The sequence below is a fragment of the Rhinatrema bivittatum genome, chromosome 15 (assembly GCF_901001135.1).
Source record: "Rhinatrema bivittatum chromosome 15, aRhiBiv1.1, whole genome shotgun sequence".
NCBI classification, from domain to species: Eukaryota; Metazoa; Chordata; class Amphibia; order Gymnophiona; family Rhinatrematidae; genus Rhinatrema; species Rhinatrema bivittatum.
In genome coordinates this window covers 27,982,171-27,999,798 of record NC_042629.1, presented here as the reverse complement: position 1 = coordinate 27,999,798, position 17,628 = coordinate 27,982,171, and the positions used below count along the sequence as shown (strand labels likewise).

Below are 17,628 nucleotides of genomic sequence, written 5' to 3'. Positions count from 1 at the left end.
AGGTGGAGGGGAGAGAGCCGGAGAAGGACCTGATTTCAGGAGGGGAGGTAGAGGAAAGAGAACTGGAGATAAGAGCCTGATTGTGGGGAGGAAAGGAAGTGCTGGAGAGGGAACCTGATTTGGGGAGAGTTGGCATGATGGAGAAGGAGCATGATTTTGGGGGGAGAGGATGGAGTGTTGGAGAGGGAGTATGATTTTGCGATGAGGGGAGCTGGAAAGAAGCTGATTTAGTAGGGAGGGGAAGGAATGCTGGAAATGAAGCCTGATTTGCGGGGAGGCAAGGAAGGTACTTGTGTTCTGGATTGGCCATTGTTGGAAACGGTGGACCCTCAATCTGACTCGGTATAGCAATTCTTATCAAAGGAGAAGGAATCCTAATCTGGGGGAGAGGTGAGAGAGCTGGGGAAGGAGATTGATTTTGAGGGGGGAAGTGGAGAGGGCCGGAGCGAGAGCCTGAATTATTGGGGGGGGGGGGGGGGGAGGAGAGGGAGAAGCTGGAAAGGAAGCTTGATTTTGGAGGGCAGGGGAGAACTGAGGAGGAGGAGTGCTGGAGAGGGAGCCTGATTTGGGGGGAAGGGAGGACATGCTGGAGCCTGATTTACAGGAGAGGAGAGGGAGAGCTGAAAAGGAAACTAATTAGGGTAAGTGGATGGAGCAAGAGAGCTTTGGGGGGAGACGGATGGGGAAGGAATTTGATTCGGTTTGGGGAGATGAAGTCCGCTGAGTGGGGGGAGGAGAGCTACAGGGTGAGCATCTAGGTTAGGGGTAATGAAAAGGAAATAGCTGGAAAAGGATCCCATTGAATGGGAATTGGAAGTGATGGGATGGAAGAGGGGGAGAGCTGGAGAGGGAGTCTGATTTGTGGGGGGAAGGAGCCTAAGAACTGGAGATGGAGCCTGATTGGGGTGTGGAGAGGGAGAGCTGGTGGAGGAATCTGATTTAAGGGTAGGAGGAGGAAAGGAAAGCTAGAGGCAGCATGATGGGGGAGGGAAGGCAGAGCTGTCAAAGAAACCTGATTGGGGGGGGGGAGATGAGAACATTTGGGAGGCAGCCTAATTGAAGTATAATAAAATAAAAACCCCATCTACCACTGAAATTTAAAACAGAGATAAATTGCCTGTAAGATTCCTTTCTAAATGGCAGACTGAGAAGTCCAGAGGCTCTGAGATGTCCGTTGAATGAAGGCTTTATTTTGTTGGGACTTTTACAGCCTTAGGCAGAGGGAGTAGTTTGTTTCATTTTTTTCTCTCCTTTCTTCCTGCTTGGAGCTGTATGAAAGCAGAGGCAGCATCATGCTTTCAAGGTGGAGACACAGCTGACAGGGAGGCAGGCAGCTGATCTTGGATAACCAAGGGACTCCTTCCATCTGTCCTGCAAGGAAGGCAAGCTGTGGTCGCCATCAGGGTGAAAATGAAAGTAAACCCCTCAGCTGTTTTGAACAGTGGCAGGCTAGGGAAAGCTACCACTACAAATTGATTTATGGTTGGAGGGGATGTACATTCAGTGCTCAATTCGTTTCATCAGTAGGCGCATTTGTGCGATACGCTCCTACTGCCGAAACGAATGAGGTGAATAAAGCAATGAATGCATGTCCTGGGAAAGCTCCTGATATAAAAAGAGCACAGCAGCGGCGGATTCCCAAGGAAGACCGGCCCGGGGATTCGCCGCACGGCAGACCACGTGACTGGAGCGACCGGCCCACAGGGGGGTGCTCGATCCCCCGATAGGCCAATCTGCCCCTGCAGCACAGCCATGAAGTGGACGAAAATATCACTTCTGGTCCTGCATACTAGAGACAGGGCAGAAATAAAAGTTGAAAATTAAAGAAAACAAAGTGGATAAAAATAAAATACAGCCTAATTCCAGGTGGGAGAGACCAGAGAAGCACCCACACAATTTTGGTAGCCTCAGGAGAACCTTGGTGACACCAATTATAAGTTCATTAAATTTTTATTTTTTTATATTTAAGGTGAAGCAAGTACTGAGCCCAACTGAGGAGAACCCAAGCAGATGCACAAAACCAGCAAAAACTGGGATTTTAAAACCTGACCTATCTGAAACTAATATTGGACCCTGACCCCCTATAAAATGCAGAAAAGTACAAAAATAAAGTTTTTAAAATAAAAATAGCCATGGACGCTGCTGTATTGCCACAAGCTTCAGGCAGCTGCAAGAAATCAGCACTGTGCAGCTTGTCACTCCTCTTGAGCTCCACAGATTGCCAAATTAAAATTCCCTGAATCCAGAAGCCCTGGTTATGGTGCATTATTAGACTGCGTCTTTGAGAAAAAAAATTTGTGTTTTCTTCTGTGTTCAGTTCTGTTATTCAGCAAGTCCTGGGTTTTTCGGTTAGTAAAGATCAGGACGGGTTAGCAATTGAGGGGAGGATCCATTCGACTGCAGCCGCTCCTTTTGAGGGAGCTGGAATGGCCTTCCCCTTTGCAGGGTTTTATAGCAGCTCTTTGCTGAGAGCTCAGGGGGGCAGTGTGGCATGTTTGTGGTTTTTTTTTTTTTTTTTGTTTAAGCTTTAGGATTCGTCTGGAGGTTTTCCCTAAGTTTTGGATTTTTGGGCCTGCTCTAAGGCTCCAGAAAACTCTACTGTAATCAGTGAGTTGAGTTGGGTTGGGGATCTGCTTTTTCCCATCCACTCCCTGGTGGGTAATAGTGGCATGCCAGGAATATTTTGGACTTAAGACTTTTTATGTGGTTGGAAGCCTGGAGAGACCCTGCACCCAACCTGGACACAAGGGGTGTGGAAACTTGTTTTGGGGGCTTTGTAGGTTAGGGAAGACCTGCCCCTCTACAGCCTCAACAAGAAAGGAAGAGGTAGTGACTAGAGGCCAGGACCTTCCAGTGTTTGCATTATTTTTGGGGAAAGACTCTCTTGTTTTGGAAGATCTGAGAGGAAGGTTCTGCTGTGCCTCTTCTTGCCCGTCCAAAGGACGATTAGATCATTCAATCAGGGATCCTAAGAGCCAGAAATATTTAGAGACCTACTAACCATGAGTAAGCAACTTCTCAAGGTCACTGAAGACATTTCACAGGAATCTTTGCCCCTGGGGCCCCTGTGCAGAGACAGGGATTTTTATATTTACCGGTTTGGAAGGGGTATCTTGCCTACCTGGGGTCTTTTAGTTTTCCAAGCCATGGATGCTAGAATTTTTCTTGATCCTGGTTTGACATTCCTGCACAGATAGAGGAAAAAGGCTGTAAAAGAATCAAACGAGAATGCTGAGGCGCTGCAGTTTGCGTTTTTATTGTGCCATAATCCACCAGGGTTTCAACAGTAAAGGTTGTTATTTTGGACATTCTACCAATGATTCCAGAGTGGGTTTTTTGGGCACTTATCGTGCACACAGTGAAAACATATATTCCTCTCTCAGGAAACATGTGAGAGAAGAACACTCCTATCACAGACAAAGGATCCCAACCCTGGGGAGAGGGGAAAAATGTTAGTTAGCCAGGAGTGATACAGCCTCGAAGAGACACGAAAAACTTTTATGGCCCCACTGGAGTGTAGTAAACTCCCCGGGATGGGTTTACATCTGTGTGGTAGCTTTAAATTTAATTATTATTCAGACACTGATTGTATAATGTTATTTTGACAAGTGGTCTCTAGAAGTTTGCAGAATTTTAAAGAAAGGAAATGCCCTGTCTTTCTGTGGCCCCCTTGGTTGCATACTCAGATCAAGACAAAGACAGGGAAAGCAGCCAGGGCTGAGGAGCTGTTGCTGAGACACAATTGTCTGCACTACTTGGGCAAACGGCCACTAAATGGTGCTTAGGTAATATAATGTCTGTGCTAGTTGCTGGGAACCTGGAGCCAAAGGTTGGCTGCACGTGTTGAGTATATTTGGCCCAACTACTGTTGTGGCAAGAAATGACAATCAGAGTCGTGAAGACTGCGGTCAGCCACACAGAACTAGCTGACCTAGAAGGGGAGTCTCTCCCAGCCATTCCTGCTGGGGAAAGAACACATCTAATTCATTAATTTTAATGTACAGAATTCTGCAGAATTCCCCCAGGAGAAGCAACGTAGTAGCACACTTGGTTGTATAAAAAAAAAAAGAGCTTTAGCAAGTAGAAGGAAAGAAATATTATTTCTCACAGGACAAGCAGGATGGTAGTCCTCACATATGGGTAACATCACAGGATGGAACCCAATCATGAAACACTTTTGTCAAAGTTTCTAGAACTTTGACTGGCCCCTACTGGGCATGCCCAGCATGGCACTAACCCTGCAGGGGTCCCCGTTCAGTCTACTTTTTTCTGCGTAGCAGTAGCCACGCGGTTAAGGAGTTCCACAGAGATTCCTGACAGGAATTTTCCTCACGGAATTACTAAAAAGTTTCATACCCCACAGGGGTCCCTCTTTCGAATTTTTGACTCCGCGGTACTCCGGTGAGTTTTTACCCATTTTCGGTCGATTCCCGTCGAGTTTGGCCCTCGCGGCCTACTGGCCGTTGACCGTACCGCGGCTCGAATGACCATGGTGTTGGGGTTCCGTCGGTGCCCGGACTGCAATCGCACCATGTCCATCACAGACCCTCATAAATTCTGTGTAATGTGTCTTGGATGTGAGCATGATGTCCTGACCTGCACCAAATGTGCCCTAATGACACCCAAAGGTCGCAAGGCCAGAATGGAGAAGATGGAACTTCTCTTCCGTGCTCAAACCCAGATGCCGCCCATTGCATCGACGTCATCAGAACCGGCACCGTCAACTGCGCGCCAGTATCAACCACCAGCCGGTGACCGTCCGGCATCGATGACTTCTCAGCCTTTAACTCCCTCGACTCCCCCTCAGGACAGAGGGGATCGTAGAGATCGACATCGACATCAGAAGCCTCGGACCATCGAGGGAGCGAAATCATCGACCTCGCCATCGTCTGAGCCGCCGTCGAAGAAACCCCGTCCAGAAAAGACACCGACCTTTTCGGCGACCGAGGCACCCTCTCCCGAAAGGGGAGTGGGAGCCGCGACTCCGCCTTTAACGGTGGTCCCTCCAGCTATGCCTCTGCCTCCTTCTGTTCCGGGGCTGCTTGCTCCAGGTCTTCGAGAAGAACTGGACCGGCTGGTTCAGGAGGCCATCGACAAGGCAATGCATTGACTCCAAGTTCCTCTGGCACAGACACTGGTGTACCGATCATGGAACCGACCGCTAACCAATTCCGGCAGCGTTGACACCGCTGCTCTCAAATGGAAGCACTCATCGCCGCTTTTCCACCGACTGATCCCAGGTTACCGATGGCTCCGGTGCCCTCTCCGCTTACCTTGTCATCGGGAGGGGAAACACCATTCCGCATCCCTCCATTGGGAGTCCTACTGATGCCTCAGCCATTGATGCCGATACGTCCGGCGCCACCAATCCATTCATCGATGCCTGCACCGGTGCCTCCAATTATTCCTTCGGAGCCTAGACCAGGACCGTCAGGGATTCCACTGTCCCATGCTCCTAGAGGGGCAGATGCCAATCCCTACGATGCCTGGACAGATGATTCTTCACCAGACACCGATGACTTACCTTCACCGTGTTCTCCTTCTGAAAGTAGAAAGCGTTCTCCTCCAGAGGACCTTTCCTTCATAAACTTTGTGATGGAGATGTCTGAATTGCTTCCCTTCCAATTACAGACTGAGCACGATGACAGGCACCAAATGATGGAGTTGTTGCAATTCCTGGATGCTCCCAAGGAAATAACCTCCATCCCCATTCACCAAGTTCTTCTGGATCTCCTCAAAAAGAACTGGGAACACCCTGGCTCTGTTGCTCCAGTCAGCAGGAAGGCTGATACCACTTATTTGGTACAGACAGCCCCATGTTTTCAAAAATCTCAATTGGATCTCCACTCTGTCGTTGTGGACTCTGCCCAAAAGAGAGCAAAGAGATCAAAACCTCATACTTCCTTTCCCCCAGGCAAGGAGCAAACATTTCTAGATGCCATTGGTTGCCGGGTCTTCCAGGGCTCAATGCTCATCTCTCGGATTGCCTCTTACCAGCTATATATGACCCAGTACAACAGGGTCTTATTCAAGCAGATACAGGGCTTTGCAGAGTCCCTGCTGCAGCAATTCCAGGAACAGCTTCAAACCCTAGTAAACAAAGATTTTGAGGCAGGCAAGCATGAGATAAGATCATCTTAGGATATCTTTGACACTGCTACCAGGGTTTCTGCAGAGTCTAACTCGGCGAGAAGATGGGCCTGGCTCAAGTCTTCGAACCTTCGCCCTGAAGTACAGGATATATTGTCCAACCTGCCCTGTATGGGGGACAATCTGTTTCGGCGAACAGTTTCAACGAACGGTGGCGGAACTCAAGGAACCATTATGAGAACCCTGAGACAGCTCTCTATGATGCCTTCTGATTATGCCTCCAAGCAGCCATTCAGGAAGGATACTAAAAGTCATTCTTCCGTCCAAAGAAGTCCTATCCACCACCGTCTAGGACTCGTTCCACGAGACCTTTTCCATAAGGCCCAATCTCGCCAGACACGAAAACAAAAGTGACAAGCAGCTCCTCAGCTGGATCCTGCTTCCGGTTTTTGACTCCTGCATAGAGAGCAGCAACCAGCTTCCACTGCCTCAGATACCAGTGGGAGGTCGATTGTGCCATTTCCACAACAAGTGGCACACAATCACCTCAGGACCAGTGGGGTCCTCGCCATAATCTCTCAGGTTTATCACCTGAATTTCTCTCCATCCCACCCGGACTCCCCACCTCGGCTGACGTGGGGAACATCCGACCATTTACCACTTCTGGAACATTTACCCTCCTCCTCCAGTCCAGAGCAATGGAACCAGTACCCTCTTCCCAACGAGGCCTAGGATTCTATTCCCGGTACTTTCTAATCCCCAAAAAATCAGGCGGCATTCGTCCAATTTTGGACCTATGTGCCCTCAACAAGTACCTCCAACGAGAAAAGTTCAAGATGGTAACCTTGGGTTCCCTCCTTCCTCATCTGCAAAAAGGATACTGGCTCTGCTCTCTAGACCTCCAGGACGCATACACTCATATTGCGATAACTCCATCTCATCGCAAATACCTGAGATTTCTGGTAGGTCCCAAGCACTATCCGTACCGAGTGCTTCCATTCGGCCTCGGGTCTGCACCACGAGTCTTCACGAAATGTCTCGTAGTAGTTGCAGCCTTCCTCAGGACTCAAGGTGTTCACGTCTACCCCTATCTAGATGATTGGTTGATCAGGGCTCCCACTGGGCAAACTGCTCTGTCGTCCCTGCATCTTACCTTACGCACCCTGATTTCGCTAGGATTTCTCGTCAACTACGACAAATCCTACTTAGTCCCATCTCAAACCTTATCATTCATAGGGGCAGACTTGGACACCTTGCAGGCAAAAGCTTTTCTACCTCGACAACAAGCTCTCACTCTCGTCTCTCTTGCACACCAGCTGCAGTCTTAGCGCTACACGACTGCATGCCGCTTTCTCATCCTTCTGGGACACATGGCGTCCTCAGTTCAGGTCACCCCAATGGCCTGCCTAGCCATGAGAGTCATGCAGTGGACTCTAAGATCACAATGGACTCAATGCATTCAGCCCCTGTCGACCATTGTCCACGTCACCGACTCACTCAGTCAGTCTCTAGCCTGGTGGAAAAATCAGATCAATCTCCTCCAGGGCTTGCCTTTCCAACCTCCAGACCCTCAAATAATTCTCACCACCGATACTTCCAATCTCAGCTGGGGAGCCCATGCGGCCAATCTGCAGACACAAGGAAATTGGTCTCCAGAGGAAGCCAAACACCAAATCAATTTCCTGAAGCTGCGAGCAATCAGATATGCTCTCAGGGTATTTCAGGATCGCCTGTCCAATCAGGTCATCCTGATTCAGAAGGCAACCAGGTGGCCATGTGGTACGTCAACAAACAGGAAGGGACGGGCTCCTACCTTCTGTGTCACGAAGCTGCGCAGATATGGGCAGAGGCCCTCTCCCACTCGATGTACCTCAGGGCCACCTACTTGCCGGGAGTGGACATGTGTTGGCAGACAAGCTAAGTCGTGCCTTTCAACCGCATGAGTGGTCTCTAAACCCCGTAGTGGTGGACTCGATCTTCCAACAACGGGGTTACCCTCATATAGATCTCTTTGCAACATGTCAAAACCGCAAAGTACAGAACCTTTGCTCTTCACTCGCAGCCAACACTTACAACCAAGAGATGCGTTCTCCCTCTCGTGGGCGACAGGTCTCTTATATGCCTTCCCTCCACTTCCACTTCTCTCAAAGACTCTCGTGAAGTTACGTGAGGACAAGGGAACCATGATCCTGATAGCACCTCACTGGCCTTGCCAAGTGTGGTTTCCAATACTTCAGGATCTCTCCATTCGCAGGCACATTCCCTTAGGAAAGGACCCGCTTCTGATTACACAAAACGACGGGTGCCTGCGCCACCCCAATCTGCAAGCTTTGTCCCTGACGGCATGGATGTTGAAAGGTTAATCCTTCAGCCACTTAACCGTTCTGAATCAGTTTCCCATGTCCTGATTGCTTCACGGAAGCCTTCCACGAGAAAATCTTATTCTTACAAATGGAACAGGTTTCGGTCATGGTGCTCTTCTCAATCCCTTGACCCCTTTACCTGTCCAGTCACGAAGTTTCTGGACTATCTCTGGCACTTGTCGGAGTCAGGTCTAAAAACTTCCTCCATCAGAATGCATGTTAGTGCGGTGGCCGCCTTCCATAAAGGTGTTGGGGATGTTCCTATATCAGTACAACCCCTTATAACACATTTTCTGAAGGGCTTGCTTCACCTCAAGCCTCCACTGCGTCCTCTGGCCCCTTCTTGGGTCCTCAACCTGGTTTTAGGAAGGCTCATGAAACCACCATTCAAGCCTCTCCATTCCTGTGAACTTCGCTATCTCACATGGAAAGTGATTTTCCTTTTGGCATTCACTTCGGCTCGCAGAGTTAGTGAGTTACGGGCCTTAGTTACCTATCCGCCTTACACTAACTTCTGCAACTCACCCTAAGTTTTTGCCTAAGGTAGTGTCAGAGTTTCATCTCAATCAATCCATTATACTACCTGCCTTTTTCCCCAGGCCCCATTCCAATCCAGGAGAGCAGGCTCTGCATACCCTTGACTGTAAATGGGCTCTAGTGTTCTACCTAGACCGTACAGCTGCCCACAAGAAAAGCACTCAATTGTTTGTCTCTTTCCATTCCACCAAATTTGGGCAGCCTGTGGGTAAGCAGACTCTCTCCTCCTAGTTAGCGGCCTGCATATCCTTTTGCTATCAGCAAGCAGGCATTCCACTTCAAGACTGTGTTAAAGCACACTCTGTGAGGGCCATAGCGACTTCGGTAGCACACTTACGATCAGTGAGGCTTCCTGACATTTGCAGGGCTGCCACCTGGAGTTCTCTCCTTATCTTTACAGCCCACTATTGCTTGGACAAAACCGGAAGTCAAGATTCCATCTTCGGCCAATCTGTCTTACGTAACCTATTCACAACTTGACGTACCAACCCCCTTCTGCCTGCCTGTTAGGGTTCAGGATGCCCTCGGCCAAATTCCACCCCAGTTGTTGTGCCTGTTGCACATCTTGGGTACATTTGGTGCATACTTGGACATCCTCAGCTCGGTACTCACCCATATGTGAGGACTACCATCCTGCTTGTCCTGTGAGAAGCAAATGTTGCTTACCTGTAACAGGTGTTCTCACAGGACAAGCAGAATGTTAGTCCTCACGAAACCCGCCCGCCGCCCCACGGTGTTGGGTTTGTTACGTTTCTTATTTTATTTTTCGGCACTTCCTGTAGCTTTTTAAACAAGACTGAAGGGGGACCCCTGCTGGCTGCAGGGTTAGTGCCATGCTGGGCATGCCCAGTAGGGGCCAGTCAGAGTTCTAGAAACTTTGACAAGTGTTCCGTGATTGGGCTCCATCCTGTGATGTCACCCATATGTGAGGACTAACATCCTGTTGTCCTGTGAGAACACACTAGTTACAGGTAAGCAACATTTGCTTTCTCTACAGGTCACATCTTTTAACACCCCTCACCTCTAGTCTGACTGTTCTCTGGCATATTGCTGCATCAAAGGAACATGGCTGCAGCTCTTGAGCTTTTTTTATAGATCCTGCGTGAAAATACTTCCTGTGACATGCACAGATAACATCGCCTCCCTAGTATAGAGGGAAGCTCAGAACTGCTATCCAGTGCCTTCACAATAGGTCTCCTGCTTGTTCTGCAGTGTTTGTTGCTACAGTTTGTTCCTGTCTTCGTTCCAGTATGTTCTTGCCTTGCCCACTCCTGTCTGTCTCATTTGTGTTCTCCATACGAACTGCTTTCCTGTGCTTTTGACTTCGGGCCTGGGACCTCTATTTTGCTTTGCTCTCTGCCTCAGCTCGCCCACTACCCTTGCTTATTCCAACTTCTTAATACCTGGCCTGGAAAGTCCTACTGGCCGCCAGAACCTGCAGGCTCAACCCAAGGGGAAAATGATTGGTCAGTTGGAAGACCTTGTCTCGTGGTGAGTCATCTGCTACCTGTTAAGGCCTATCTTTTAGTTGCCCAGGATAGGCCGTGTCAACTTAACAGTGGCCCAAGAGCTCACAATCACCTCAGTATGACAGTTCTGGAGACCACATCTACAAAAGGATATTGATAAGATGGAGGCAGTTTAAAGAAGTGCCACTAAAATGGTACATAGCTTGCATACATAGACTGAAGGAGTGAGAGAAAGGGAAGATATGAATCAAACATTTTTATATATGTAGCAGGCTTCTAGAAGGAATTGGCACTTTCTATAGCATGAAAAGCTGACAAATAAGTAGTGATCATATGAAACTGAAGGAATCTCATGGAGTGTAAGAAAATACTTTTTCCCTAAGAAGAAGATGTGCACCTGGAACAGGTTTCCAGCAGAAGGGATATGAACCAAAACATTGAGAGACTTCAAGCAAGTATGAGATCAACACAAAGGGTCGTTAGTGGTGGGGGAAATCACAGAGCAAATAAAACCTGTGACAGCACTGTAGGCAGGCACAAATAATAAAACTGAGTAGATTAAGTAATCACATTCTTCTGACATGTTTTAATGCCACTCCCTTACCAGGAAGTGTGAATATTACTGCAGTACAGCCCAATTCTGAACACTGTTAATGATGTTTTGTTTCTTTGCCATTTAATTATATGTAACTCTGTGTGTGTGGATGGGGGGGGGGGAGAGAGAGATTTATTTCTCAAAATAATTACATTCTCTAACACTGTAAGGCTAGACAAATCTTCCTTTACTGAAAGTACCCTTGACTGCTGGAAACAATTTAGTTATCAGGTGACATCCTGAGGTAAATGCTTACTTCCGTCCACACCACAGCTTCCAGTGTCATCCACTTGCCATACCTTCAGACACTCCCAAAAGAGTCATATTTCTAAAACTTTCATGTTGAAAGGGTAAGAAACCTGAATAATAATTATAACAAGGAAATTACTGTAGAGACAATTAGTCAAACATCACAGTGAATTACTCTAAGTAACATGAATGTGTTGGACATGTTAAGGATTAAGTTTATCTTGGGGTCTGATGGAGGGCTAGGAGACGAAGACGTTAACAAATTGAATTTAAATTTGAAGAGCGGTTAGGGCTAGAGGAAAGTTCATGGATTGATCTGGGGGATAAAATGCTGGATGGAGGAAGGATCAGGGATGATGTATGGACTTAACCAAGATTGAGTGGTAGAGGGTAGTAGGAGGTTTACTGATTACCATCAGGTTGAGGTTTGGAGTTTGGTTTCAGGGCTGGCGGAGTTGACACATTGGGGCCCAGGGCAGAGACAAGGGAGTGGGCCCAGTCAGTGAGGCAGTTCTGCCTCAGAGATGATACTTAGCATCTCCAAGGAGGACCCTTGTACTTCTGGGGCCAGGGCAATTGCCCTTCTTGCTCTCACTCCTAACGCCTGCCCTGGGAAAGGGTTGGAGAAAGGTTTATGGATTAATTAATCCAGGGATGAATGTTGGGTGGGGGAGGAGGAAGGCTTACAAAGAGAGCCTAAGAATTAAAGTTGGGGGAGGAGAAAGTATTACAGCTTCAGTATGGAAGTAGCTGATTCTAAGTCTGCTGGTTTTCTGTCTCCTTTGAAGGTCATGATGCTGAATGATCCTCATGTGGCGGATATGGACTCTGGCTCTTGCCTACACTTTGAGAATTCGATGACAAATGGGGGAGTGGACCAGGAGGCCAGCAGTGATGGTATCTATGAGAGAGACAGAAAATGGATCCGCCCTGACAAGCCCAGCAAATGTACCTGGAAGATAGGAGCTCCTCACTCTGAATCCCCTCATTATCATGAACCCCTGTAAGTCACCCGTAAGTTGAGAGGGTTCCCCCCCCCCCCTTGAATACACAACACAAGCCCCTGCCACCTTGAATGCTGAGAGCCCCCACCCTCAGCTTTGAATGCCCTCTATCGTGTCTGTGAAATGCAATCCCTTGGTGGCTTTTTTCAGAATCTGAAAAAATAAACCCAATAAAGCCAAACAAAAGTGTCATACTTAAAAGTGCACCACAAAGACAGAATCTTATACTAAATGGGTGTCAGCAAGCTGGGATAGTGCTGGACCTCATGATAACATAGAGGTAACCTGGACCTCTCTATCATCCACCCATAATCCAATCTGAGATTTTTTAATTGTCAAGATGCAGATAAAAATTAAATTGATATTAATATTCCAAAAATCTTCAAGGGAGAACAAAACAAATCCCCCCCCCCCATACAAACACGAGAGATGGCAAAATGGTACATAGCTGAATGCTCTGAAACAGCTGATGTTTCAGGAAGAAAATCCCTGCCTCAGTCACTCGAAGAATGGTTCAATCTCAGTCCAAGTATAAGGTCTTCTGATCGCAGCCCAACAGCAGCCATTTAAATGTCCCCTACAAAATGTGGAAATTGTCATATCAAAACAGAAATGGAGCTGAAAATAGAAAAAAATTAGTCTCACATCTAGTTACCAATAAACAAAGTCCAAAGACCGATCGATGAATATCCACAATGTTCCAGAATCACATAAAGACAGAAAGACCTGTCTCAGAATTAAGCCTATCAGGGGCTTTAGTTAATAAATCCAGTGCTGTTCAATTTGTAAAAGGCAACGTGGGACATCGCCGCTATGCCAGTTCTTATGAGGAACATCTAAAACTTAAAAACATAAGGCATCAAAAGTATGTGCCTTTTTCATGCAGTATGTCATCAGAAGAGTAGATGTCTGACCATATCTCAGAAAGCTCGGATGCTCAATCATACGAGTAGAAATTGAACGTGGCATTTTGCCTTTGTAGGACTTTTTTAAAGGGACATTATATGACATGAGGTTTTGTGACTTAGATGAACACTTTTGCTGATGTGAGGAAATTCTACCTCAGTCGTATGCATGGATGCCGCACAAACTGAGCAGTGCCCACAGGGACCATGACCTGTGGCATCCTCCTCTAGGGCCAGTACTATACAAGGGAATCTGAGTAGACCTAAAGTGTCATGTAGTTTAATCCCACACGTAAACACAAAATGCGTGAGATCCCGAAGCATGGGATGCAGGTGCAAGTCATGCTAACACCGATGAATCAATATACAAACCTCCCTATCTGAGGAGAAAATGGAAGAACACAGGTAAGGTGATCCATGGCAGGAATAGAGGTGGAAGAAATAAAGTCCTTTCCGTGAACCTGGCTTTGAGATAAGCCTTCTGAATACGTGGATAATCATGACAAAAATCAACTCATCAAAGTTTTGGCTTGCAGTTTAAAATCAGCAAGATTAATACTAATGCGACACAAAAAAATTGACTGATGGGTAGATTATATTTAAAGGTGTGAGGATGTACATTGTCATATCTAAGATAAGCTATTACAGTTCATAGATTTCTGTTGCAAGGTCATTGCAAAGCCATCTACATTCTTCATGATGATGAGATCCAAAAAAGCAAACTGTGAAATGTGGATAGTCGCATCAGATCTTAAATTCAGAAATTCCCCACACCTTATCAAGAGTTTAATCATTTCCTTGTAGGTCATTACCAGGTATATAATAAATTCACTAATACATTTCAAGGACTCTAATTGTTCGCATTCCTACTTCCATAGCATCCTAAAACTTAACTAGGAACTGAACAAATTTTAAGATGAAGGCAGCAATCCAGCAGCAAGAGGGGGGCCTCCCAGTCTTTTGCATCGTGTCACATGTATGATTTTTTTTTTATCCACCCATGAGAAATTGTACTTGTGCAAAGAGCTTCTGTCTCTCAGAGAATGAGTATGATTTCTGGAGGCTAGAGTGACAGACCTGGAGGAGCTGAGGCAGACAGAGAGGTATGTAGATGGAGACCTTCAGGGACATAGTAGCCAAGTCCAAACTCCAGTCTGAAAAGCCCTGGTACTGCCTTGGAAGACAAAGGTCTCATGATTGGAGAGCTTCAACCTGGTGCAGCAGGAAATTATCCTGTAGCAAGGTCCTGCTCTCCAGGTGGTGCATTGTTCTCTCGTACCAAGGAAGTCTCTCTCAGGGCTACTGCCCAGGAGGGAAGGGTAGGGTCAGCCATCATAGTTGGTGATTCGATTATTAATAATGTAGACAGCTGGGTGGCTGGTGGGCATGAGGATCACCTGGTAACTTGCCTACGTGGTGCTAAGGTGATGGACCTCACACGTCACCTAGATAGGATATTAGACTGTGCTGGGGAGGAGCCAGCTGTCATGCTACGTGTGGGCACCAACGACATAGCAAAATGTGGGAGGGAGGTTCTGGAAGCCAAATTTAGACTCTTAGGTAGAAAGCTGAAATCCAGAACATCCAGGATAGCATTCTCAGAAATGCTCCCTCTTCATTGCGCAAGTTCCTAGAGGCAGACAGAGCTCCAGAGTCACAATGCATGGATGGAGACGATGGTGCAAAGAAGAGGGATTCAGTTTTGTAAGGAACTGGGGAACCTTTTGGGGAAGGGGGAGTCTTTTCCAAAGGGATGGGCTCCACCTTAACCAGGCTGCTGATGCTAACCTTTAATAAGAAGATAGAGCAGCTTTTAAACTAAATCAAAGGGGAAAACTATAAAGCATTAGAGTTAGGGAATCCCATCAGAGAGGCTCCATTAATAAGAAAAGTAGTCTAAGTGCCTATAATTAAAAACTTACCTGAGCTAAAAGATTCCAATTTATCCCTTTCAACTGAAAAGCTGAATGGTAATACAAACAAACACACTTTGAAATGTTTGTATGCTAATGCCAGAAGTCTAAGAAGTAAGATGGGAGACTTAGAATGTATAGCAGTGAATGATGACATAGACTTAATTGGCAACTCAGAGACATGGTGGAAAGAAGATAACCAATGGGATAGTGCTATACTGGGGTACAAAGTATATAGCAATGACAGAGAGGAGCATCTTGGTGGTGGGGTGGCGCTTTATGTCTGGGATGGCATAAACTCCAACAGGATAAAGATCCTGCAAGAGACTAAATGTACAATCAGATATTTATGGATAGAAATCCCTTGTGTGGTGAGGACAAGTATAGTGATAGGAGTATACTACCATCCACCTGACCAAGATGTGAGACAGACAGTGAAAAGCTAAGAGAAACTAGAGAAGATAACCAAATTGGTAGTGCAGTAATAATGGGAGACTTCAGTTACCCCAATTTTGACTGGGTAAGTGAAACATCAAGACATGCTAGGGAGAGAAAGTTCCTGGATGGAATAAATGACAGTTTTATGGAACAATTTGTTCAGGAATGGACGAGAAGGGACGCAGTTTTAAATCTAATTCTCAGTGGAGGGCAGGATTTGGTGAAAGAGGTAATGGTGGTGTGGCCGCTTGGTAATAGTGATCATCATATAATCAAATTTGAATTAATGACTGGAAGGGGGAAAGTAGGTAAATCAACGGCTCTAGCACTAAACTTTCAAAAGGGAAACTTTGATAAAATGAGAGAAATAATTTAAAAAAATCTGAAAAGTGCAGCTACAAAGGTTAAAAGTGTGCAACCGGTGTGGACATTGTTTAAAAAAAAAACAACAAACCCTTCCTAGAAGCACAGCCCCGATGTATTCCATGCATTAAGAAAGGTGGAAGGAAGGTGAAACGATTGCCACATGGCTAAAAAGTGAGGTGAAAGAGGCTATTTTAGCCAAAAGATCTTCATTCAAAAATTGAAAGAAGGATCCATCAGAAGAAAATAGGATAAAGTATAAGTATTGGCAAGTTAAATGTAAGACATTGATAAGACTGGCTAAGAGTGAATTTGAAAAGAAGTTGGCCGTAAAGGCAAAAGCTCACACACTGTTAACGCGACTCCAACATTGCTTTATGCTTCAACGGCAAGAGGAAATGTGGAAAAAAGAATTTGCATTCACAAATAAGTGGGGGAGTAGCTTGCTTGTTGCGGCGGCGGTTACTACCCCGAATCAATAAAGCCTGATACTTCACTTGGAATATATATCCATTGCAGCTCATTGCTTCAATGGCAAGGGGAATGAAGAAAAGAGGATTTATATTCAGACAACAACCAACAAGGACTGAATTGCACATGCTGGGTAAACAAATAAATAAGCGTGGGAGTAGATTGCTTATTGTGGCGGTTACTACCCCTAACCAATTAAGCTTGAATCTTCACTTTGCAGCTCCAGCACTGCTCTTTACAGCAGTGGCGGGAGTGGAAGGAAATTAGAACCAAAAAGTTACCAATAAGGGCCCTGAACTCAGCGGTCAGAGTAACAGATAAGTATGAGAAAAATATGTGTGGAAGTATGCTGGGCAGACCAGATGGGCCATTTGGTCGTCTTCGGTCGTCATTTCTATGTTTCTATAAAAATTTTTAAAAATGTATCTGAAGCAGAAAACCTGCAAGATGATAGAGGGGCTAAAGGGGCACTTAGGTAAGATAAAGCCATCGTGGAAAGATTAAATGACTTCTTTGCTTTGGTTTTTACTGAAGAGGATGTTTGGGGAGATACCAGTTCATTAATGGTTTTCATGGGTGATGATTCAGATGAACTGAACCAAGTCATGGTGAACCTGTAAAATGTGGTAGGCCAGATTGAAAAACTGTTGAGTAGAACATCACCTGGACCAGATGCTATACACACCAGGGTTCTGAAAACTAAAAAAAATGACTTTTCAGACCTATTTCAATTAATTTGTAACCTGTCATTAAAATCATCCTATATTCTTATATATGGCTTATACAATTTGGTTAATTGATCTGTGCAGTTTACAATTTAAAATATATATAAATTCAAAGTAAGACCATTCAGTAAAAACAGATGAAACGAGTAAGATGGCCAATGTAACCCTGATATTTAGAAAGGGCTCCAGGTGTGAACCGGGAAACTATGGACCAGTGAGCCTGACTTCAGTGCAAGGAAAAATCATGAAAAGTGTTATAAAAAATAGTGACAAAACATTTAGATTGACATGATTTAATGGGTCACAGCCAGCATGGATTTACGCAAGGGGAAAGTCTTGCCTCACAAATATCCTACATTTTTTTTTTGAAGGGGTGAATAAACATGGACAAAGTTGAACCAGTAGATGTGGTATATTTGGATTTCCAGAAGGCATTCGACAAAGTCCTGCATGAGAGGCTTCTAATAAAACTAAAAAGTCATGGGATAGGAGGCGATGTCCTTTTG

The 17,628-nt window shown here is 46.0% G+C and overlaps 1 protein-coding gene across 5 annotated transcripts in view; it reads left to right on the top strand.

Moving 5' to 3' along the window:
* Window positions 1–17,628, top strand: part of CBS (cystathionine-beta-synthase) — a 215,849-nt gene that overhangs the window by 17,848 nt on the left and 180,373 nt on the right. For all 5 annotated transcript variants that reach the window (XR_003852749.1, XM_029577798.1, XM_029577799.1 and 2 more), the window contains exon 2: window positions 12,092–12,306. Coding sequence is in view for 4 of the 5 variants with exons in the window: in XM_029577798.1 (XP_029433658.1) it covers window positions 12,095–12,306 (212 nt within the window). In the remaining variant the exon portion in view is untranslated. The remainder of the gene's footprint in view (window positions 1–12,091; window positions 12,307–17,628) is intronic.